A 22801-nucleotide genomic window follows, 5' to 3' on the forward strand; every position below is an offset into this window, starting at 1 on the left:
TCGATTTCTTTTCTTTTTTTTTCTTTTTTCACTTTTTTCACTCATGCCTCCACTTTCACATTCTTCCTCTGTTCATTCGTACAAAAAGAACCATCGACATGTCACTTTCTCCCGGGTCATAATTTTAAACGATCCTACTACCTTTATCCTGGTCAAAGATAATGAATGCAGCCTTGTTCAAAAGCTAAATGGTACATTCTTGTACACTAAAAACAAATAACTCGCCTCGGTTTCTAGAAGACTGTAACTGTCATGTACTCTTAATTTATTCATGTAATTCTAATAAACTATAACTCTCTCTCTATTCACTCCATTCACCCCATTCATCTTTTTTCTTTTTTGCCTTTTTGCTCTTCTTTTGTCTCTCTTTTAAAAATGCCATAAATCGTGTTGTATCCATCAATTGTTCTAACCCATGATCCCTTGTCCACATTGGAAAAACCGTTGTCTGGAGCTGATCCAGCTCCTGTTCTGTAAATTTGTTCAGGACATAATCAGCAACGACATCGTGTGATCTATCATCTGCTGGTGGGCGTCCTATACCGATACGCACTCTATTGAATTCATGCTGTCTCAAGTGATCGATGACAGATTTGACACCGTTATGTCCGTTGGCTGAACCGCCTGTTTTCAGACTGATCTTGCTTAAATCGCGTTGCATGTCGTCATGAAAAATGTACAAGTTAGATAGAGGAATCGATAGATCCTTGACTGCTCTTAAAGATCAGTGTGTTGCTTCTTTTTTTCGTTTGCCATATTACCTGCTTGAGCCACACAGGATCCGCTAATGTTCATAAACTTTCTCGGTTTCAGAAACGTGACATGGTATTCTTGTAATTCGTCTTTGGGCGAAAGAATTTTGAGAATGGTCTGTGTCGTATCTGATTTCCAGCTGGTATTCTGCTTCCAGGCCAGATTGAAGTGTTGGGCAATATGATCAAGTACCATCATTCCAACATTGTGGCGTGTGTTTGGAAGTGTCTTGTTACCTAATCCAACAAGCTATGCATATATATATAAAAGGATTATTTAAAAAAAAAAAAAAAGAAAGAGAAAAAAATGTTCTTCCCCTTACAAGTATTTTGGTCTGACTCATGCTAAAATACAAGATCCTTGGGTTTGGTTTCTTTTAGGTGTCTCATGTCGGAGCCTTAAAGCAAAGGCCCCTATTTGTTCAAAGGTCCTGAGGAGAGGGTTGATTGCTTAATTTCAGCGTGATACAGTTGAGTCAGAGTATAGGCAAATTTGCGTCGAAATTCCCTTCTGGCCAAGGAAAAATGGATTAGCTCGCCACAAACAAGGACTGAACCCATGCCGAAGGTCAGTCTTTACGATGAGTGAGAGTAGGGTGTGGTCTGTCCATTCGGATAGAGAAAGTCTACATCGATATCCACGCAATTACTTACCAAACTGAGAGAATCAAAGATATAATTAATGGTCGATCGAGTGGTGTCGTCACGACGAAAAGTCGGAGTGGAGTGTCCTTTCAGGTCGGCCATGGTGTCTTTAAAGTGGCATTTCAGGAAACTGGTTCAATTTTGAAATCCCGCAGTGTTGTGGCCGGAGTTAATGTACGGCATAGGAAAGTTGAAGTCTCCGACGATAATGAGCTGATCGATATACGATTGAGGATCATTTGGAGATAATTGACGGAATATCAGTAGCCAGTTAAAGAATTGTCTACGTTCGCTTACAGACGAAGCAGGAGCATACACAACTAAAATATAAAAAGGGTCTTAGCGATTATTGATGTGCTTGACCTCAGCGGATGCATCGTGAGTCGTCGGGAAGAGAAAAGAGCACACCAAACGCAAAAGAATAAGATATAAATGCTTAGTACATCAGTTATTACATTGATGTTAAATACTTTTACTAAAAGAGAAGCAAAAAAAAAAGCGAGTAAACATTTTAGTATCTTACTAAAAGTGTGCATCTTGGGTAAGGTCAGCAATAACTAGCCCTGAAAGGTTTCAAGAGAAGAGCAGAGCAAGAAAGAGAATAAGAAAGATCAAGTTGAGTAGCAACTAAACCACTCCCGCAGCTGGAATCGGATCAATTTCGACTGTGGTTTATAGTATAACAATCAGTTTCTCACAAAAGTTGTTCATAATATAGCATACCTTGGGGAGAGGGTTAGCTGAGGAATAGCTGGCCTTACTTTTGATCCCAGGAGCATAAAAAGAAACCAAAGCCAGTCTTTTTCTAAAGACTATACCTTCTTACAGTTTATCAGCTACGCGTTATTTATAAAGCGTTGATTACACTATAAGAATGTTATTTTATTTTGTATCTCTGAAAAAAGGTGATGCTGCCAAGCTAGAAAAAGATTGATAACCAGCTAGTGTAATTGCTACTAAAGTTGTGTGCAAATAACTCCTATAGTGATGTATGCGACATGCTTTAAGAAAATCATTTGAGAAGTGTAAATATTTCAGAGATTGCAGTTGATTTTATTTTAAAAGTTTATAATTAAAACGCATACAGGCATTGATTCATATTTGAAGTTTCGTGAGCAATTGACTAGGTGAGGCATCAGGCTTTATGGTCACTTGAGAGACTATCAGCTTCGGAAGGATCACCTATAAATGATTCTCTGATAGGGTAGATAAAAGAACCATCTGATAGGAGATTAATGGGGGAACCTCTCTTGGCAACAGTGGAAGCAGCCTTGACACCAACACCTTTGGCACTACTGGACTTGGGCTGGCTTTACACCAGGATGTCGGCCAATGCCTCGCAATAATTTTCTGAGTACACGTCTTTTCTTGTATAAATGGCCACTGCCGTCACTAGTAGCATCTGCAGCACCATTAACTGCATCTTGAGAGCCATCACTGGGCACACTACGACGGAGAATACCCCCAGCAATTTGACCAGCACCTCGGCTAAGTAATTGACCCTGATCACCAGCTTCTTTGCTAGCTTCTGCGAGGAGGTCGGAGAGTTTAGGATCACGTTTGTCGTAAACTGGAGATGCCAAAGAAGAGCCAAGCAATCAGATAATTGCAAAAGCGAGAGTGATCAAAGAGGGTCGCATTCTTGAGGAAAATGTATTATGAAAAACTTGATTTGAAGGAAATAGCAAAAATATACCTGTCCTTTTTATATGTATTCCAAGTGCCCGCTTTTTCTCATAGTGTAAACAAGGAGATATTTTCAATACGCAAAAGATGCATTAGCACGACATAAAGAGAGAAAGAAAGAGTAAACATAAATTATTATCAATAGATATCATGGTACGAACCTCTTTACGAAGAGCGCTCTTTATATCTCAAATGATTTAGAGCATAGGTTATGTTGGCTTTAGCAGTTGGAAGCTATGGCTTTATTCAATGGCTGCTATTTACCAATATGGTATTTATGATCTACTTTGAATTATATCATCACATCTCCTTTCAGAGCTTCTCCTGCTTTTTTTTTTTTTTAGCTTTGTTTGTTTCTTAGGGGTACTGTATAATATTCTCATGTGACATTGACATATGCATGGCCTCCTGATGAACTTTGGTTTAAAGTGACTACAGCTTTATTCGTAGTTTGTAAATGATATAAAATATTGTACCTTTCCAAGTTCTTTTATAATTTAGCTAACGAACCCACGAAAGAAGAAAAAGATTTGGCTACAAAACTTATCTCAATCATGTGAGTTGATGTTTGTTAATAAATGTAATTCGTTTTATATGGGCTTTTGTGATTTTCATTGTACATTAAATAAATCAAACAATCATGTATTCACCATCCACACGGAAATATATGTCTCATCGTAGCAAGCCACCTTAGGAATCAATGTATATTCAATAACATTTATTTCAAGCGTAGTACTTTTGTTGGATAATCTAACGAAGGAAGTGATCAATAAGTACTTTGTTATCTGTCACAAGCTTATAAAGGGTGTTTTCTTTTTACTCGATTACATAAAAATAAACAAACCAGGAAAGATTGGTTAGTCAAAAGACCTGTTAAAACACGCGTAATCAAGCAGTTTTCAATTAAGACAAAATAACCATAAAGAAAAAAGTTTAATTTTTGTAAAAGCGTAATCTTAACGATTTTTCTTAAGGGACACCACACTCCCAACTCTTCAGAATTTGAATAATAGTGGTTATTAATATATCTTCCCTCCACATGCGTTCAGTTTTCAAAGTCGCGCTGTCACTCACTTCTTGCTGAAGGGATTGGATTTGTCGTTCCACGCGAGGCGTGAATGGCCAAGACAAAATCAGAAATCAAATTTTGAAGAAGTCGTTGACATTTCTCCTGCAGAGCCTAGAGTTGTTACTTTCTCCATGCCACATGTCGACGACCGAATTGTCGAGTGAAGTCTTTGACGCGACTCTTGACAATGCTCCAAATTAAGTTGAAATCATTTTAGACAGAACAGCAAAGGAGGGAGAGACAAGCCCATTACAGTCAGCTTTCATTATTAACTCAACATAGCATACGAATAAAGACCTTTTTTATATAAAAGCAATGTGAATAATATATATAAGAATGAAAAAATAAAAAAGAATAAAAGGGGAATATGAGTATGAGTGCATTATTGTATATAGGGATTAAGGATCAATGATATGATCAAAATGCTCAACTTTGATATTCTTTTGACTTTCTCCAACACTCTCTACTTGACCAGCAATCATTATTTCTGTGCCTTGGTCATTTACGAGATTATCAACCTCCTCCACTGTGACATCTGACACTTGGAAGCAGACAATATAGGCCAACAACAAGCCAACGCCTTCAATGGCAAAGTTGATGATTAGCTGGGTCATGAATGGAACATGGGTAGCGTCCACTTGAGCAGCAATGGCATTGGCAGCGTTTTGAATAGTCTTATAGAACCCACCATAGCGCGCAGCGCGTTCGGTATCGTTTGTCATTGTGCCAAGTAACCAATAAATAAAGCCTTGATAGATGGCGTCTACCAAACCAAAAATAGCGTAGAGAATGACATATCCAGCATAGCCATCAGAGTTGATATCAATTTTTTCAAAGTTGGCCAAGGTGACGCTTTCCCGAGTGAATTTTTTCTGAACAAAGATAGCGCCGATCCAGGAAGCACAGAGAGCAGACAAGACGACGGTATTACCAAAGAATGCGCGGCTTTTGCGGTTACCCAGCTTGTTGAAATCAAGTAACCAACCAAAGAAGCCAGCTCCAATAATTTGGCAAAGCCAATAGACAAGGTTGTTCAAAGAACGAGCAGGGAGAGAGAAGAAGCCACCGCCGTTGTAGACTTGAAACTGGTAGGTGTAAAACCAATTAGAACCTGCGAATAGAGGAATCAAACAGATCATTCTCCAGTCACGAAATAGGGCAAAGATTTCGACTGCTTCACGACGCCAATTAGAGAACTTGTGCAGTGATACGGGTGTTCCATTCGAACGAATCACTTTACGAGCAGGAAGTAAAGCGAGCGATAAAAAGGCACCAAAGCCCATGATACACATAAATCCGATATATGTGCCAATCGATACTGTACTTGTCGTGTTGTTAAAGTTATTACCAAGGGAAATAGCAGCACCTACGGTTGCACCAAGGTTAAATGTCATCCAAAAGATAGAAAATGCTTTGCCCTTATCCTTTTCATCAGGATAAGACATCATGATACCAGCTTGCGCAGTCCAAAGTAAGCCAGCACCAATACCTAGGATAGCACCAGTGGCAATAGTGAAACCAGGGTTAGGAGTAAGATAAGAACCAACATAAAGAACATAAGTCAAAGCAGCAGGAACGAGTACACGGTGACCAAGGATATTAAAACTTTAAATAGGGATAAATAATATGTTTCTAAAGCTGAAATAAACTTACATAGGGGCACCAATTAAGGAACAAACAGTAAAAGTAACAGCTAGGGCCGTATTGGCATCATTTGTGACCTTTGGATCGGCTTGACCAGCACCACCCATACCGTTCAAGGCATTGAACATGCCTGGACAACAAAAACAGATGAAGCCTACCAAGAACACTTGGACATTAGGGTCACTATAGCGAAAGGGTAATTTAAAAGCCATAGCAAAAAAAGCAAAGAAAGAGGAAAAGAAAGAAAGGAATATTAATAAAAAAGCATTTTTATTAAAAAAAGGGAATGATAACTGACATATTTCCCTAAAAAGAAAATAAAATTGGTGCAGTTTCAGAGTGTCAAAAGTTTCCCACGTACAACCACAAGAAACACAAGCAACCCTTAAGAAAAACCCTTTTTGAATGAACCCTTTTTTTATTGTTATTACTAAGATCTCTCTGACTTTTTGTATTTGATAAATGCAATCAAATTATCCAAAGCCTCATCTCCTCTTAATCGAAGATCAAAATTCTTTCTTTTATCAATTGATTTTACCTATATTAAGCATAAGTCATTTGAAATATTTAAAGTTGCATGTTTTTTTACCATAGAGCGAACACTGGGTAATACTTGTTTTAGACCATTCAAAAAACCACATTCAATAAAGACAGGAAAATCATAGTCAAATGCACAATCGCTGTAGACATCAAACATAAAATTCAATGCTTCAACTACTACCGAAGGTTCTTTTCGTTTGGATTGTATTAATTTCATGATGAATAAGCCAATCGTCTATCAAGGGTTAAAAATAGTTCTGCTGTGTGTAACATCCAGTACCTTATTCATTTCAATATCACCCTGGCGCATGGCAATGGGTCCTAAACAGCCTACGATCCTAACTCTCATGGATGAATCTGGCGGCATGGATTCAAAAGTACCACAGAGCGCATCCACATCAGATCTATTCAGGGGCTATAAAAAGATGAGACTTATGTATTTACTGCTCTTTTTTTTTTAAAAAAAACACTTACTATATCTTGACCCAGACCTCTTCCAAGGGCCCATAAGCATCCAATAATAATTTCAACTAAATTCAGCCAATCGTTTGGTTTGTATATACTAATCTCATTAGCCATATTGAATAGCCATCGCCACAGTTGAATAGCATCTGATTTATGCTCTTTAAACCAATATTTTGATGGAATCTCATTCATAGCTAATAAGAAATTATTCAGACACTCCAAGGCACGCTGATGAGTGAGTATGAATCCGTGTGTAATATGAGGGACCAATGAGGTTTGTTCGTATGATATGGGGGTTGCACCAGACAGGCGGATCAACTGGGGAAATACCTCTGTCATATAAGCCCGTAACACAGGGTTTGATCGGACTTCTTCTATTGTCACTGGATCCTCTTGCGCTTGTTCGTCGTCTTGTTCATCTTGCTCATCTTCTTCTTCCTGACCTTCCATTACCTCATCCATGTCTTGATATCCATCTTCTGCTTTCAATGTTAGTCATAATCTTTCTCTTTACCTTTTTATTACCTTCAGAGTCATCTTGCACACAGATATCTGCCAGTAACTCAAGAGCCAATTGAACAATTGACAATTGATCCTCTACATGCTGTACATACACCTTTTTTATATATAATGAATTAGTATGTTAAAAAGTCTTCATTTTTATATGTTTACCTCTTCACTTGTTAAAGGTTGCTTTGGCTTAGGTGTAATCACGTCTATGGTATCACTGTCTTTTCTAACTTTCTAAACATAAACCCATTAATGCATATCTTTTGCTCTGTCTCTTTTTTGAAAAGAAACTTACCCCACTCTGAATAGCTTCAATCACTTTATTAGCTGCTTCTTGAGTATCATAATGCAATGCCTTTGTCAGAACAGGCACGATTACTTTATTCAATTCACCAAGTGTATCATTGTCTTCATCCCATGTACTGGATATATTAACAACTTCCCTAACATTTAACAGAATAGCTACAACAATTTTTCAGCTTTAGGTCATTTGTATACGTTTACGCACATACCACATGCCAGCACTTGAACAAGCGTGTTACTCGAGTCGTTAATAAGGTTCAATAGAGTGTTTGTATATTCTGGATGATTTTGGAATTCGATATAAATATCCTTATTGTCATCCGTCAACGTATTCAAGCATTGTCCTAATATTGTCAATCATTTCTTTTCTCTTGTATATATGCATATATGTATCTTACCAGCAGCAATAACAACACGTGTTGGACAATGTGCAGAAGATGTCAAAAAGGACGATAAAAAGGTGACAATGTTCATTCTGTTGACGGCTGTAATGTATTTATCCGATGCTTCACTAAGAATATCGTTCAGAATAAGAAAGCCAAGATAAATGCGTGTGCTTACCAAATACTCCAGACAACATAGATAAAGTTCTCTGCTACATCCCATATGGATCTTCTTCTATCAGCGTCCTGATCATCCTGGATAGGCGTTCCTTTAATCATGTCGTCAATAGTTTGTGAAATCTACTCAAGTCAATAATTATCTCTTTAACGGAAGTCTTTTTTTTTAACCTGTGGAAGGAGTGTAGACAAAGGCTGCATAATGTTGCGATTATAATATTCGTTGGCGACAGTGTGATCAACAGAAGCAAGATTTCTATATAGTCCTGTCAGGCCATGATATATTCTACACTTTGTACACTTTACCTCAGTGCTCCGAGGGCTTCGTCTCTTACTTCCTGTTGATCATCCCCAAGACGCTCGATCAGTAAAGGTACAATTCCTTTTGACAACAAAATTTTACGAGTCGAAGCATCTGAAATGATTAGGTTGGATACACAGGCAGCAGCCCAGGCACGTTCAGTCGCATCGTCGCATGTCAACTAATAAAAGAATGAATAACAGACTTCTTCTGAAGAGGTTTTCTTACTTTTGATACAACGGGTGCTACTTGATCTGAAGAAAGTGCTGTTATCTTTGAGGTGGCTTCTTTCATTCCAGCCTCAATTCTCTTTCTTTCAAGTGGATTAAGACGCTTCTTGCTGCTCTTTCTCTTTTGTCTTTGCTTTGCCATGATTAATATTTATGTAAAAGCTAATATTTCCCTTCATGCTCGTTCATAATATAAAGGAAAAGCAGTAAGCGTGGCTTGGCTAGGTGCGTGTACACACAAATGATTAAATTGCTTCAATCCATATCAATTTAAAACTGCTTGGTTACGAAGGAGCTTACTATTTGGACCACCAACACTTCCTTTATTTTTGTGTGAATTGAGTAAAAAGAAATACTCTTTGGTAAGGTTATGACAGATAACAAAGTACTTATTGATTAATGGCTGACTATCTAACAAAGCACTAAGCTTAAGATAATGTTATTAAATGGGCATTGACTATTATGAGGTGTATATTTCCGTGTGGATTGTGAATACATGATTGTTTGATTTATTTAATGTACAATGAAAATCACAAAAACACATATAAAACGAACTGCATTTATTAATTTTTATGACCGAGCCAAGTTTTGTAGCTAAATCAATTTATGCTTGAACAAAACAAAAACAAACAGTCTATATACTTTCTCTGCTTCTTCTTCTTTCATGGGTTCTCTAATCAAATTATAAAAGAGCTTGGAAAAGTACGATATTTTATATCATTTACAGACTATGAATAAAGCTGTTGTCTCTTTACATCAGAGCTCATCCGAGAATCATGTATGTGTCAGTGTCACATGGGAATATTATGCAGTACCCTTAGTAAAATCGTGTAAACAGAAAAAATTTCGAAAGGGAATGCGACGACATCATACATTAAATAAAACCATAATAGCCAATCTACGCTCTATATCATTTGAGATATGCAAAACACTTGTATCATTTCGTCTATTAGCAATAACTTATGTTTACTCATCCTTTCTCTCTTAATGTTGTGCTAATGCATCTTTGTTTAAATTATAACAAAAAGGGGTAACTTGAATACATATAAAAAGAAAGGCATACTTTTGCTGTTTTCCTTCAAATCAAACCTTTCATAACATATTTCCTGAAGAATGCGATCCTCTTTCATCACTCTTACTTTTACAGTTGTCTGTTTGCTTGGTTCTTCCTTGGCATCTCCAGTTTACGATAAACGTGGCCTTATTGATGGTATTCTTGGTGATGATCTTCTTGGTGATGGTCTTCTTGGTGATGGTCCCCTTAACGGTATTCTCCAGGCCCGAGCTGTCCAGGACGATACTCAAGCTGCTGGGAGTATTGTTGGTCGTAGTGTGTCCGGCGATGGCGCTGCAGATGTTATTAGTCATGATAGTGGTCATTTGTACAAGAGAAGACGCATACTCAAAAAATTACTCCGTGGTGCACGCCGTTTCCTTACTCATAGGCCAAACTTAAGTTAGAAGCAGAACGTATAAGACAAAACTACCGTGCGCTTTAATTATAGTCTTTACTTTTAAAATAAAATCAACTGTAGTCTCTGAAATCTTTACATTTCTCAAATGGTTTTCTTAAAGAGTATCGCATGTATCACTACAGGACTATTCGCACACAGCTTTAGTAGCAATTACACTTTAGCTGGCCATCAATCTTTTTCAGAGATATAACACTCCTATAGTGTGATCACCACTTTATAAATAATATGTAACTGATGAATTGTAAGAAGATATAGTCTTTAGAGAAAGGTTGACTTTGACTTCCTTTTGTGTTCTTCTTTGAATTAAAAGTAAGATCAGCTATTTCCTTAGATAACCCTGAGGTATGTTATATTATGAACAGCCTTTGTGAGAAATTGACTGTTGTACTACAGGCTACGGCCAAAGCTAATCCAATTCCAGCTAGGAGAGTGGTTTAGCTCTTACCTAACTTGGTCTTTCTTGCTCTCATCTTCCCTTGACACCTTCCAGAACCAATTATCGCTGGTCTTACCCAAGATGCATACTTTTGATAAGATATTAAAATGTTTACTCGCTTTTCTTGCTTCTCTTTTAGTACAGGTATTTAATATCGATGCGATAACTGACGTACTAAGCATTTATATCTCATTATTTTGCTTTCTGGTGAGCTCTTATTCATATCATTTATCTATCTGTGCGCGAATAATTTCTGAATAAAGTGTACAAGCAGTCGTTATGGAAGAATGTAGAATAAATTATGAGCCGCATCAATTTGAATTGATCTTTGAAAAACCATAAAAGGCGTAACAACAAAACACGATGCACATCGTCATGCTGCCACATACGCAGTTAGGTAGTACATGTTAAGGGCCACCTTTCATATGCCATTATAGCTCATTTATGTTACTAATGTCGCCTCAAAATAATCTTCATAAACAGCTGAAGGAGCCTACGCTATATCAAATGTGTAATGAGAACAACTATTGATGATTTGTATTGGCCAAGAAATCTTTCTTAAAACTACTGAGCCCATCTTTATGCCACGTCTGAACATGAGTCACCATCTTATTTGAAAATAGATGACGTCCCTTAAGCAATAGCTTGAAAGGAAGAGAACGTGAAATGTGTAAAACTTTTACAGCCAGTCAAAAGTTGTCAAGAATATTTCATCTGAACCATTTCTTTACAACCCCAAGATCACACTTAAGCTCATGGCGGCTCAGGCCTGTTCTCGCTAGAATAGTGTCCATTCTATACAACAATTGGGTATTCTAAAGTTCTCACAGGAGACTATGTCATATTTTTATATGCCTCTGCTTGTGCAACAATGTATAATTCGTCAAAGGATGACGTTTGCTCTTAATAAGTTGCTGTTTTATATACGTATATACAAATGAGCCTGTGCACCCAGTAAAATAACATGACCAACCCCATGTGGAAGAATATAATTTAAGCTTTGGGATCAACAATTAAAAGGCATAATGAGCGGAGTCATAGAATAGACAAAAGGAATTAGCTATTTCATTCTTTGCCCACGGTATGATAAAGTAAAACTTAAATGGACGACAGGGGGAAAGAGTCGGGTATGAGTTTAGGCATAAGAGAAAATCAAAGCAATGTATAGCCTGTATGGAACACTTAAGATACGTTTAATGCCGTCACCTAATCTTTATCTCATATCACAATACCCAGTAATTCGGGATAAAAGGTAGTCATAAGCATATAAAAGATAGGACGCACGGATTGACAATGCCTTTTGATCATGGCTTAAATGATCAACTCTTTTCCTTACTGAAATGTATGTGTGTCGACCCTTTGTTCATCGTTCTCCAACAGCCCTTCAATGTCAATGTTAAGGGGCGAACAAGGCAAAGGTGGACGAGGCGCAGTTTCAGGAACAAAAAGGCCATCTTTCTTTTGCTACACAAATCCATGAGTTTTATAAGTGGCCCCGTGTGAATGCTGTTGGTGGGAAATGTCTGTGGAGGCCCTTTGGTCCCTAGTACGGATGAAGTCGGACTCGAGTACCAATGAGTCCATACAAACTCTCACGGTTTTATTTTGATGATAAATATGGTAAAGGTGTCACGAGATGAAGCTTTGGAATAAAGAGAAACATCAGTGCCCAAAAAGTTATCAGGAGGGGTGACGGTTTCCATAGAAATGATGGTACTTTGTAAAGGGGGAGAAAGATCGAAAAAAGGAAAGAAAAAAAAGTTAAATAAAAAAGATAGCAGTGTAACCTTTTTGGCCGGACCCTTTTGTCCCTACTTTTAAGCATGGTAACCAATTAGGAAGTCATTACTGGGAAAAAGACTGAATAAGAATAAAAAAGCGGGGTAGCTGCACAGCGGGTAACTAAAAAAATTTTTTATTCTAATCTTTTTATATTCACTTTGCGCTATTTTAGAACCAAATGGATTATTATTTCATTGTTAAACAAATAAAAATGATTTGCTTAAAAAAGATCAACTGAGTGAGAAAGAAATGGAAAAAAGATATAAGGATAAGAAAAAAGGATGCCCTTGAGGAAGTTATTACAAAGGCTTTATTTGACTCTGCTATTTTAGAGATAGTTTCACGATATTTATTACTAAAATCAATTCAGTTGGTCAACTGGATAACCGGGAAATATCTACCAATTGGGACCAGTGCTGAATCGGAAAATTTGGACAATCAAGGTTTTCCAGCTCTTTTTTTTATATGTGTGTCCGTTATTTTATTTACTTGCGGGAAATTGTGACGAGCGTTGTATGACTTAGCAAAGCATTTGTGTCTGCCCATATGAAAGGACCCGTTGTTCCCTACTTTTTCTTTCTTTCTTTCTTTTATATTATTCTTTACATGATGTGCGGCAATACTTCCCTTCTCTTATCTAAAGGCTCTAGACCCTCTGATCCTTACTCTAATCGATTGCATACATCCCTTTGGGGTACACATACAATCAAAGACTTATCAAGTGCTTGTTCTTTATCTATTGAAAAAGCCATTCAAGTCTATGGCTCACAACCAGAGCTCCTTAGTCTAATCTTGTCTAGCAAAGTAGAAGAAGACCGTCGAAAGGCGGAGGAAGCTAAACTACGTCAAAAGGAGATTGATTATATGCTTCATCAACAACAAAAAAAGAAAGATAAACCCACCAAGCCCTTGCCCATTCTGCCCCATATCCCACAGAAAAGGGGAGATTCAATTCAGCCTTTGAAAGCCTCGACGCATTCCACGGATTCGACATTACCACCGTTACACATCAAGTCTTCCTACTCATCTCCGTGGAATCATCGTACCAATGAAACGACAAGAAAGACAAGCATTGATATGCTTCTCATATCCGAGCACGATCCAGATCTCAAATTGCCTGAGCTTTCAATTCCTTCTTCTCGTTCTTCTACCAACACAGCCACCTCCACAGAAGACAGTAGCCAATTAGAGTAAGTCGCTAGACATGTTCCTTTTTAGTATGCATACTTATACATGAAATAGATATAAGCGTCCTCGTTCGTATTCGGAAGGTTACGATCCTGCTGCCGGTTCAGCTTCTTCAAACGAGACGAATACAAAAAGACGCAAACGTGAAATTCAAGCCATCACAACCATCATCGAGACCAAAGAGTTTCCTTACAGCGATGATTACTTGTGGAAGAATAATGGCAATACAGTTCATAAAAAGACCGGATTCAAAAGCATTTATTACAAGTGCTCCAATGGTGCAAAGGTAAGAACATATAAAGTTTATTTGAATATCACACACTCATTTTCGCTCTTAGGGATGTCCTGTAAACAAAACTGTCACTTTTAAAGATAATGGAGAATACTTGATTAAATATAGAGGAGAGCATTTGGCAGAGTGCCATAGAATTAAGCGCATTACAGACCTTTAGATTCCCTCCTCATGTATATATATATATATATATTTATGTATTATACCCTTTTCTCCTTTATATATTTCCTAGTTACCTTAACAGGTAGTCATCACCACTTTTTTTTAAAATGTAAATAAATATTGTAACATCTCTACGTAACAGGTGATAAATCGTCTGTTTTTGTCACCTTTTTTTTTTCATTTTTTCTCTTTTTTGCTCTTTTTTTATTATTTTATTAATGATCAACAGACCAAACCACGTTATTCAAAACCAAAGACATTTTCAAGCATCCACTCCTGTCCCTCTTTGGTTAAAAGGAAAACGGGACAAGTTATTCGCGTCTATCGTCTTTGTTGGTCTTACCGTTGGGGTTTTGGGTGCTGTTGAGGGAACAATAAGGTACTTACTATAAAAAAGAAGAAAAAAAAATGCTAATACTCTTTTTATTTATTAAAGAATGGTTCGAGGAAAGAAATAAAGAACTTATTGTTCAATATTGTTGTCTGCAGTCTGTAACTTCTTTATTGCTTTTGACTACAGGTTTTTCACCTGGTTAAAAAATATTAAAAAGATGATTGATGTATGGCTGTAAGCATCTCACCTGTAAAAATCTGAAACCTGTAAAGACAAACCGTGTTTGGCACGGCGATTATTTATAATCTTTTAAAGGCGGTTGGGCGTCTTGACCTTGCTAAATTCATTAGGTTGATTGCCGCATTAATATATCTTTGCCACAATCTGTTGCAGCTGTTGCATTTGAGCACACTATGACCATGAATGGTTAGCAACTTCTTCAATTCTCTTCGAACATTTTGAACAAATTTGCAAAGATAGATGCTCGTTGATGGTGACCACTATCTAGTCATCAGCAGCCTCACGGCGTTTTAAAGATCTGTAGAATACTCCAGTGGCGCCGCAGTGTAAGCCATGTATCTTCACTATATACTTGCTCAACATGCCTTCTACATATACTACGAGGGGAACTTTGTCTGCTTGCTGACAAAATTTGCCTTTTTTCCATTTATTTTTCCTCCTACTCAAAATCTTCATAAGTATCACAGAAGCTTTTTTTTTTCTTCCTGTTATTTTCTGCAGAACATATTTCTCTTTATCATTCTTTCCGTCTTTTTCTTTTTACAGTAGACTCCCAATTATGGGATACCTAGGCATTTCTTGCAGGATACATTTCTGCTTTCCCGGTTAAACAAAAGGGAACTTGATTATGTCAAATGAACGTTTATCCCCTTCTGCTCTTCTATTCAAGACTAAAAGTTTCTTTTGTCTAATCGAATAAGTTGGCTTGAAAGAAGAAAGAAAAATAGACAACATTTTTATTCATTAACTAACTATCTAAGCTATTGACAACATTTGATCAGGCTTTCATATGTCCTCTGACTCTCCTTTGGTTAAACATGATGTTGAAATACACATACAAGTTTTCTTTATGCTACATCTAGACTTTTGATCTGTTACATGATTTTACATTACTCAAAATTGCTCCCAAAATGAAATAAACAGGGTCTACAGTTTCAGAACAATCATCAAAGAAATCTTCAGTTTGTCTTTATTATTTGTATGCCAGTATGGCCCAACACAACGTCTTTGTCGATCCGTTAATTCTAAAAGTCGACAGCTCGCGATATTCATTCCTAACGTTCTCTATTGATCTGCGGGAGTGTCACGGTTTTGAGCACTTTGATTTTATCTATACTCTGACGAGCTTTAAGAATGTTGCCCCTCACTGCTGCTCAAATTCAGCCGTTTCAAGGGCTAGCTGGAGGCTTCCTTAATGGTCATCGTTCCCCCAGGATCAGTTTTGCAACTCTGATGCTTCTTTGAAGACTTGGCGCTAGATCCTTACATCCAACAATTAATGTTGCAGTGGCTGTGGTTATTACCCTTTCTCACGCCTGCTTTTCCTGCAATACATCCTTCTCGCTGCGTACTATACATCAAATATGTTCAGTCCAGTATTAGTGAGTACCCTCCCAGTCACCTTTGACCACTGCTGTTTTCATCACTTCGCTCAAGGCTGCTTTGGTTACGGAACAATTCTTTTAAGTCACTCCTTCAAGCCTTTAGCGAGCTGCTATCACTGTCTAGTCACGTCCAACTGAGCGTCAAAACCCTTCTGGCACTACCGGTTCAATATGCCTTGATCAGTTCTGAAACCCTATCGTCAACTTTCTATACACCTGGGATTCTACAGCCTCTGCTACCCAAAATCCCTGGCATATATAAACTGGAGATACGAAACAGTATGATATATGATCCTGCCTCCGCCAAACTGCGTCTACACGAACAATCCGAATATCCTCGACATCGGTCTCTTTGTCACAAGATAACTTCTCCTCTTCTCCAAGACCATGTAATACTTTCTGCTGCTTTCCTCCTTTTGCGCATCTCTGGAAGCGTTTCAACAGAAACTCTAGATACTACTTCCGTCGGCCTAAGTCTCTCTGTACGCACAGTACCCATAAATTCACTGCTTACGACCGTCATTTCACTCCTTCCTCCTACCGGAAGCTTGTCTTATCCCAATGAGCCTTAGAACGGAAGTGTTACGACCTCGTAGTGTCTCCCATCACATGGGTAGCCTTCTGGAAACTATTGTTGTCCCTGATGGCACACAACACATAGCGTCACCCTTTGCACAGAGCTATCCCTTGCAAACAACGTTTACATACGCTTCTCCCTCACCAGCATCTATCAGTATTATGTACATACTGTCGTTCCTCGAATGAGGTTATTTCTCACTTCTTCTTCCGCTACCCGCATAAAGCTGCTACCTGGCCCCTAGTACCCAATAGACTCTTCCTGGGAATTTTCTTCATCTTCGCTCAGCTGAACACTCACAGTTGACTGTAGCTACCACCTTGCTTCACCCTAAGAACAATCAAACCAGTTCTGTTGTCCCAACCATAACTCTGCTGATGTTACTAGGCTGTATCCTACAAGTAATTTAGCAAGCACATTGGCGGCACGCTTTTCAGGATGTGCTGTTCATCAGCCAAAGTACGTCAACGGACTTAGATACCATGATGTTCCATCTGTACCATGAACTGTTTTGCTTTTACGAGCCCTAGTGCCTTTCAATCCATTAGTCATTGCTTCCTCATTTAAATTTAAATAAACTCGGAGCGTCCTCCTTTATAAAAAAAGCTGCTGGCTATTTTTTTTTATTCAATTTTTTTTTACAGCTTTAGACCACCTTAACCCGCATGCATTACATAAACTATTCCGAAAAAGCTGTTTAGTTGTTTAATAAAAACTATATGATTTATATTTTACGTCTTTGGTCCCCTGGGGCCTCGTCGCCATTCAGGGGCATCCGTTCGGCCACAGTCGGTACAGATACGTGGTTGATCATCAGTACCTCTTCTCTATAGAATGCATTAGAACCATCATTTAGTGTGTGTGTTTTATTACTTTTTTGCCAACTTTGAGTTTATTTGTCTCGTTGGTTGTTTCATCACCAATTTCAGGAGAATGTGTCGTATTGAAGAGCTCACCTTCGAGACCCATCGAGATACCTCGAGAACGTTCACCAAGATCAAATTGAAGACCTGTAAATAAATTGACTGATTCGGCTACACCAAACGAATTGAGCACACCTTGAGTATATACATTTGAGTTGGACGCAGCAGTAAAGAGTTGTTCAAAGTCTTCCTCAAAGTCATCATACTCATCCTCCTGGAGTACTTGTGGCATAGTAGTAACAGTAGTCTTTTTGGCTGCCTGGGCTTTAGCCAACTGAAGTTTACGTCTGAGGATTTCATTTTCCATCTTGACATTCAAGAAGGCATCCATTGTACGTGTCATCTCTGTAGGCACACTACGCGCAGATCCAAAGAATGCGTTTTTATAAAAGTGGCCACGAATCTCTAGAGTGACGTGTTTGCCATCCTTACGGAGGAATCGAAGAGTCGATCGCAGGATGGATCCGTTCGTGTGAGCCAGACGGAACTCTCGTGTAAAGACGTCAATGTCATCCACATGAATGAATTCTTTAAAGTTACGGCCCATCAATTCGCCTTGTTGATAGCCGAGAAACTCTCGAGAGGCTGGAGAGCAAAAGAGAATGTTGAAATCCAAAGATAAGACATGGATGATATCACGGAGCTCTTCTAAAATGTTTTGTGACCAATTCTTGCGACGTGTAAACTCGGGTGGCCCAGAAGGAACACTTATTTGTGTCGATCGTGAAGTTAGAGCTTGAGATGCCAAATTGTTAATCTCAGCTACCTGACTAGTGTCCATATTAAATATATTAAAATGAAAGAAAAAAGAGCGATAAATGAGCAACTAACAACGAGGGGACTATTTTATATGGAGTACCAATGTTTTTTTTTTATTCTTTTTTGTTCTATTCTCCCAGCCTAAAACATGGCTGTTGAGGTCAAAAAAAGAAAGAAATGGTAAAGCGTAAGTTCTTTTCACTCGTTTTACTCCGTTCAAATAAATGCTGTGATGTGTGCAACATCGTCGTCCAAAGACTCCTGAAATTGTTTGTTTATGATTTTTGATAGCAGTATTGTTTTAGAAAAAGAAGTTGTTTACATCATGAATGTAATAAATAAAAGCATTCGACTTCTTTACAAGATGAATTTAAGCAAAGTAAAGTCATTTCTATTATTTATCACATAGGTTTGTCTAGTGTAAAACTTCTTTTTTTGAAAGGCGTATCGGATGCCTAATTGTTCAGTAAAAACTGCTGGCTTTTTTTTATTCTTTTTTTTTTTTTTTGTTAATTCAACATAGATCTTTCACAAAATGTCTTCTGCTGATAACGCTCCTACTCCAACTACGCCTGAACAACCTGCAACAGACAAAAAGCAACCACCTGTCATTCTTTGCATCGGCATGGCTGGTTCAGGAAAGACTACCTTCATGCAGGTAAATCTTTTAGTGAGAGAGCTTTTGATCCATTGTAGGGTATTAACAATTTGCTTTAGAGAATTAATGCATACCTTCACGAGAAAAAGACACCACCTTATGTTTTAAATCTTGATCCTGCAGTTTCCTCACTTCCATTCACTGCAAATATTGACATTCGAGACACTGTGAATTATAAAGAAGTCATGAAACAGTAAGACGATTACTAATATAAAAAAAAGCCCTCGAGTATTGATCATTGTCATATAGATATAATCTTGGACCCAATGGTGGTATTCTTACTAGTCTTAATTTGTTTACAACCAAGTTTGATCAAGTGCTTAATTTGATCGCCAAGAGATCTGACAGTGTTAGGTAAGATCAACTTTTAATCGATATATTCAAATAGCAATAAACCTCTTTTTTTTACTGCTTTTCTGTAGTAACGTCTTGGTTGATACACCCGGTCAAATCGAAATCTTTACTTGGTCTGCCTCTGGTGCCATCATTACAGACACACTGGCTGCCACTTATCCTACAATGATTGCCTACATCATCGACACACCACGCACGACATCACCCGCCACCTTTATGAGCAACATGTTGTACGCGTGTAGTATTCTCTATAAAACAAAATTACCCTTCATCCTGGTGTTCAACAAGACAGATGTTGTTTCGCATGATTTTGCAGTCGAATGGATGACAGATTTTGAAAAGTTCCAACTGGCCCTCAGTCAAGATACGACTTACATGAGCAGTTTGATGTCTTCGATGAGTTTGGTGCTCGATGAATTCTACAATCACTTGAAAGTGATCGGTGTCTCTGCTGTTACGGGCGCAGGCATTGATGAATTCTTTAAGGCGGTTGAAGAAGCAGCACAAGAGTATGAAGTAGAGTATAAGCCAGAAATTGAAAGAATGATTCGAGAAAAGGTAAATGATCGCAATAAGAAAGCACAATATAATAACTCGTTTGATCAGATGGCCAAAGAAGAAAAGAATCGTGAACAGCAATTGAATAAGCTGATGAGAGATATGAAGGTCTCGAAGGGATCTGAAGTACTTTCATCAAATGATTGTAAGTCATTCAATTACGCAAACTTGATCATGATATTTACATCATTTTGTTTTAGATGATGAAAGATGGGAAGACGCAGAAGAAGAAGAAGAAGAAGATTATGAAAGCGAAGAAGAAAATCCACTGCCAAGTGCATCTAAATATCCACCATCAAGAGCTCAAAGAATGGAAGATGAAAAATTCAAAAAGTGGTTATCAAAGACTAAAGAAAGCACAATATAATAAAAATAGAACTTTATTAAAGCCATTTACCGGTCTTCTGCCCATTCCTATAAAGAGGGTCAATAAAAAAAAAGCAACACTTGTATAGTCAATACTTACATTCTCCTTCTTGATTTGAGCTTCTTCTTCTGGCGTAAAATCATTGGTAATATTGAATGTCTTTCTGATCTCTTCTGCAGTTTTGCCTTTGATCATATTTGCCACAGTCTTACAACCAACCTCTAAAAGGGGCTTGATATCAAGGTAGTTGGCAGCCTATGATACAGTTTAGGTACACGCCTCCCTTTTGTTAAAATACTTGCCATGATAATATCAAATAATGTTTCTTGATCAACTTCCATGTATTTTTGATCCCATTCATCGATATCCGTAGTACGTCTTTCTTGGTCGTCTTGGGTCATAGGATCGTCTCGGTGGTGAGTGCACCATTCGATAACCTTTTTTTTATTAGCTTTATTCATCTCTACATTTGTTTAATTTACCTTGGCTAAAACTTTAGCATTGACATTAGGAAGAGGAATAGGAGCATCTGAGTCACCAATGTCTGTAAGAAAAAGTTAGTTTCTTGTAACATTTAGTGTATTTTTTAAATGGTTTTACCTTCAAGCATATTCTTGATCAAAACTGAGCGTTGTGCGACTTCCTTTTCGACTTCAAACTCTTCATTGTCAGAACTTAAAAGAATAACGCTCATCTTATTTTATGTTTATTTCGGTTTAAAATAAAACAAAAAGGAAAAACGTAGAAAAATGAAATATAATGTGTGGTGAGTGAGAGAGAGAGTACGCGCCAACATTCTGACTTTGAAAAAATGTGACGTGCTTCGCCACAGAAATGGAAATTCAGCCGGGAAAGAGTTATTAACTACTACGCTTTTATTTAAAGTGTCTCTACTATAAATAACCTATCTGTTTATGTGACCTGACATTAAGTTTTGTGCAATCAATGGCATCAACGTCTTTTATGCTGAGCTTTAGATGACAGCTTCACGTGATGCTTTTTTTTTTTTTTTACAATGAACATATGCTGAGCTATTCTTTTAACCTCACGATTTCTCATAATAAATAACATCGTATGTCTAGAAGCAGGAATCGCATGAGCTTAAGGAAGCAGTCATTCATAATAAAACTGTATGCAGTACTTGTTCAAGAAGGGAGCTAGTAAAGGTAACACAAGAGTATCAAGTTTCTGCTATTAAAAGTGGTTTGAGAAAATCTTTCATTACTCACTCATTGAATCAAGTATTGATATTGGAAAACATAAATCTCACAATAAATACAAATTTAAGCTACATGCAATTCTAAGCTGAAAGAAAAAGTATAACAAAAAGATTAGCAAATGCTGAAGAGGATTGAGTATAAAGAAACTTTGCTTTTTAAAAGAGCGTAAAACAGACTGCAATGAAATTTACCTGTACACCTCCCCAGCGTATACCGAGAGAAAAATGTTTGCTGTACGCTCAACATAAAGACGATGTTAGCTCTAAAGGGTATTAAACAGATACGTAATGCTATAGAAATGAGTTTGTTTTCTTTGTAACGTTGCAATCATTGTCTAGTCGTCTGCAGTCTAAGAACTAGAGTAAGAGGATCATATTAATGTAAAAGATAATGAAGACCTTTTATTTAAAAGATATTCCTCCAAAGAAAAAGAAAAAAAAAATTCAAAGTATATAACCTCCATGTAACTTCATTTTCTGCCATTTAACCCTTTAACAAAAGAATAAAAAACTTATAGCATCATTTTATGAAGTTTAATCCTCGCCATGAGATATACTGTGGGGCAATGAAATATGTCTTATCCTTAATAGAGGTATTGCTTCATTGTTCGATTTATAGGCTTATATTTATGTTTAACAAGAAAAGAAGCACCTGAAAACTGTAAATAAACATATAAGTTAATTTAAAAATTAAAAAATAACAATTAATTTTCTAGATATAAAAAAAGCAAGAAAAATAGACTACGATTTAAAGTTGTGAGATTGGAAGACAAGAAGACTATAAGAGCAAAGTCAGTATGAGATATATGATCTAAGATATAAGGATATAGAGATTTCTAAGGATTTAATTAGGAAAAAGACAAGTGATCAGATTGCTATAATACAAGAAAAGCAGAATTAACAGAAAGAATAAAATATATAAATGATAGCTTGTCTGATACATTCCTAAACCAAAAAAAAAAAAGAGATAGCATTTACCGCATATTGTCGCACATTTTGGTATTATTGAAAATACAAAAGAAAAAAAAGAATAGATCGAATTATTATTAAACCTGATGATTGTATTAAATATATCTAATGGCTTGATTTTTTTCTTTTTTTTTTTTTAAAAAAATATTCAGCCAGGGAAATAGTTGTTTTACTTGATACTTGATCAAGTCTTTCAAAAAGAAGCTGAAAGTGCTGCTTTACTCTTTTGGTAATAATGTATACTGACTATTGTAATAGAGCCGCATGTGATAATATATATAAGCAAACATCGTTTAATTCTGCTAGGAAAAGGTTTCCATAGTTTTATAACTTTATCAAAAGAAAAGCAAGCTGGTACAAATTGAGTAAGGATAATATACGAGCTGATGAAAAAGTAAATAAAAAGTAATGCCCCTCC

General features: G+C 37.2%; 8 protein-coding genes across 8 annotated transcripts; 3 read left to right on the top strand and 5 right to left on the bottom strand.

Moving 5' to 3' along the window:
* Positions 1-7: 7 nt before the first annotated feature.
* RHIMIDRAFT_224903 (peptidyl-tRNA hydrolase) lies at positions 8-1420 on the bottom strand. Its single transcript, XM_023607517.1, has 3 exons — positions 1076-1420; positions 762-1002; positions 8-711 (listed from the first exon to the last, which is right to left on the bottom strand). Exons 1-3 carry the CDS (start codon positions 1094-1096, stop codon positions 302-304), a joined length of 672 nt encoding a protein of 223 aa, XP_023467615.1. The 5' UTR covers positions 1097-1420; the 3' UTR covers positions 8-301.
* Positions 1421-4443: 3023 nt separating this feature from the next.
* RHIMIDRAFT_224908 (MFS general substrate transporter) lies at positions 4444-6008 on the bottom strand (the record flags this gene model as incomplete). The annotated part of the gene is made up of 2 exons (XM_023607518.1): positions 4444-5757; positions 5806-6008. The coding sequence occupies 2 exons, from the start codon at positions 6006-6008 to the stop codon at positions 4551-4553; spliced, it is 1410 nt and encodes a 469-aa protein (XP_023467616.1). The 3' UTR covers positions 4444-4550.
* Positions 6009-6092: 84 nt separating this feature from the next.
* RHIMIDRAFT_277656 (ARM repeat-containing protein) lies at positions 6093-8858 on the bottom strand. Its single transcript, XM_023612698.1, has 13 exons — positions 8704-8858; positions 8481-8656; positions 8346-8430; positions 8176-8297; positions 8013-8125; positions 7824-7958; positions 7607-7773; positions 7474-7545; positions 7327-7417; positions 6811-7280; positions 6617-6751; positions 6386-6571; positions 6093-6334 (listed from the first exon to the last, which is right to left on the bottom strand). The coding sequence occupies exons 1-13, from the start codon at positions 8845-8847 to the stop codon at positions 6227-6229; spliced, it is 2004 nt and encodes a 667-aa protein (XP_023467617.1). The 5' UTR covers positions 8848-8858; the 3' UTR covers positions 6093-6226.
* Positions 8859-9818: 960 nt separating this feature from the next.
* Positions 9819-10166, top strand: RHIMIDRAFT_250104 (uncharacterized protein; the record flags this gene model as incomplete). Its single annotated transcript, XM_023610694.1, has 1 exon — positions 9819-10166. The coding sequence occupies one exon, from the start codon at positions 9819-9821 to the stop codon at positions 10164-10166; it is 348 nt and encodes a 115-aa protein (XP_023468114.1).
* Positions 10167-13004: 2838 nt separating this feature from the next.
* RHIMIDRAFT_312250 (uncharacterized protein) lies at positions 13005-14168 on the top strand (the record flags this gene model as incomplete). Its single annotated transcript, XM_023614791.1, has 3 exons — positions 13005-13588; positions 13641-13872; positions 13925-14168. 3 exons carry the CDS (start codon positions 13005-13007, stop codon positions 14036-14038), a joined length of 930 nt encoding a protein of 309 aa, XP_023467618.1. The 3' UTR covers positions 14039-14168.
* Positions 14169-16918: 2750 nt separating this feature from the next.
* RHIMIDRAFT_111668 (uncharacterized protein) lies at positions 16919-18433 on the bottom strand. The gene is made up of 3 exons (XM_023605253.1): positions 17450-18433; positions 17312-17403; positions 16919-17255 (listed from the first exon to the last, which is right to left on the bottom strand). Exons 1-3 carry the CDS (start codon positions 18278-18280, stop codon positions 17204-17206), a joined length of 975 nt encoding a protein of 324 aa, XP_023467619.1. The 5' UTR covers positions 18281-18433; the 3' UTR covers positions 16919-17203.
* Positions 18434-18793: 360 nt separating this feature from the next.
* Positions 18794-20195, top strand: RHIMIDRAFT_287161 (GTPase NPA3; the record flags this gene model as incomplete). The annotated part of the gene is made up of 6 exons (XM_023613448.1): positions 18794-18916; positions 18976-19109; positions 19166-19270; positions 19339-19828; positions 19877-19973; positions 20029-20195. 6 exons carry the CDS (start codon positions 18794-18796, stop codon positions 20193-20195), a joined length of 1116 nt encoding a protein of 371 aa, XP_023467620.1.
* A 3-nt stretch (positions 20196-20198) lies between these two features.
* RHIMIDRAFT_111699 (E3 ubiquitin ligase SCF complex, Skp subunit) lies at positions 20199-20936 on the bottom strand. The gene is made up of 5 exons (XM_023605254.1): positions 20796-20936; positions 20678-20739; positions 20498-20632; positions 20295-20450; positions 20199-20242 (listed from the first exon to the last, which is right to left on the bottom strand). The coding sequence occupies exons 1-5, from the start codon at positions 20887-20889 to the stop codon at positions 20222-20224; spliced, it is 468 nt and encodes a 155-aa protein (XP_023467621.1). The 5' UTR covers positions 20890-20936; the 3' UTR covers positions 20199-20221.
* Positions 20937-22801: the final 1865 nt, after the last annotated feature.

Source organism: Rhizopus microsporus (genome assembly GCF_002708625.1).
Source record: "Rhizopus microsporus ATCC 52813 unplaced genomic scaffold scaffold_5, whole genome shotgun sequence".
NCBI lineage: Eukaryota > Fungi > Mucoromycota > Mucoromycetes > Mucorales > Rhizopodaceae > Rhizopus > Rhizopus microsporus.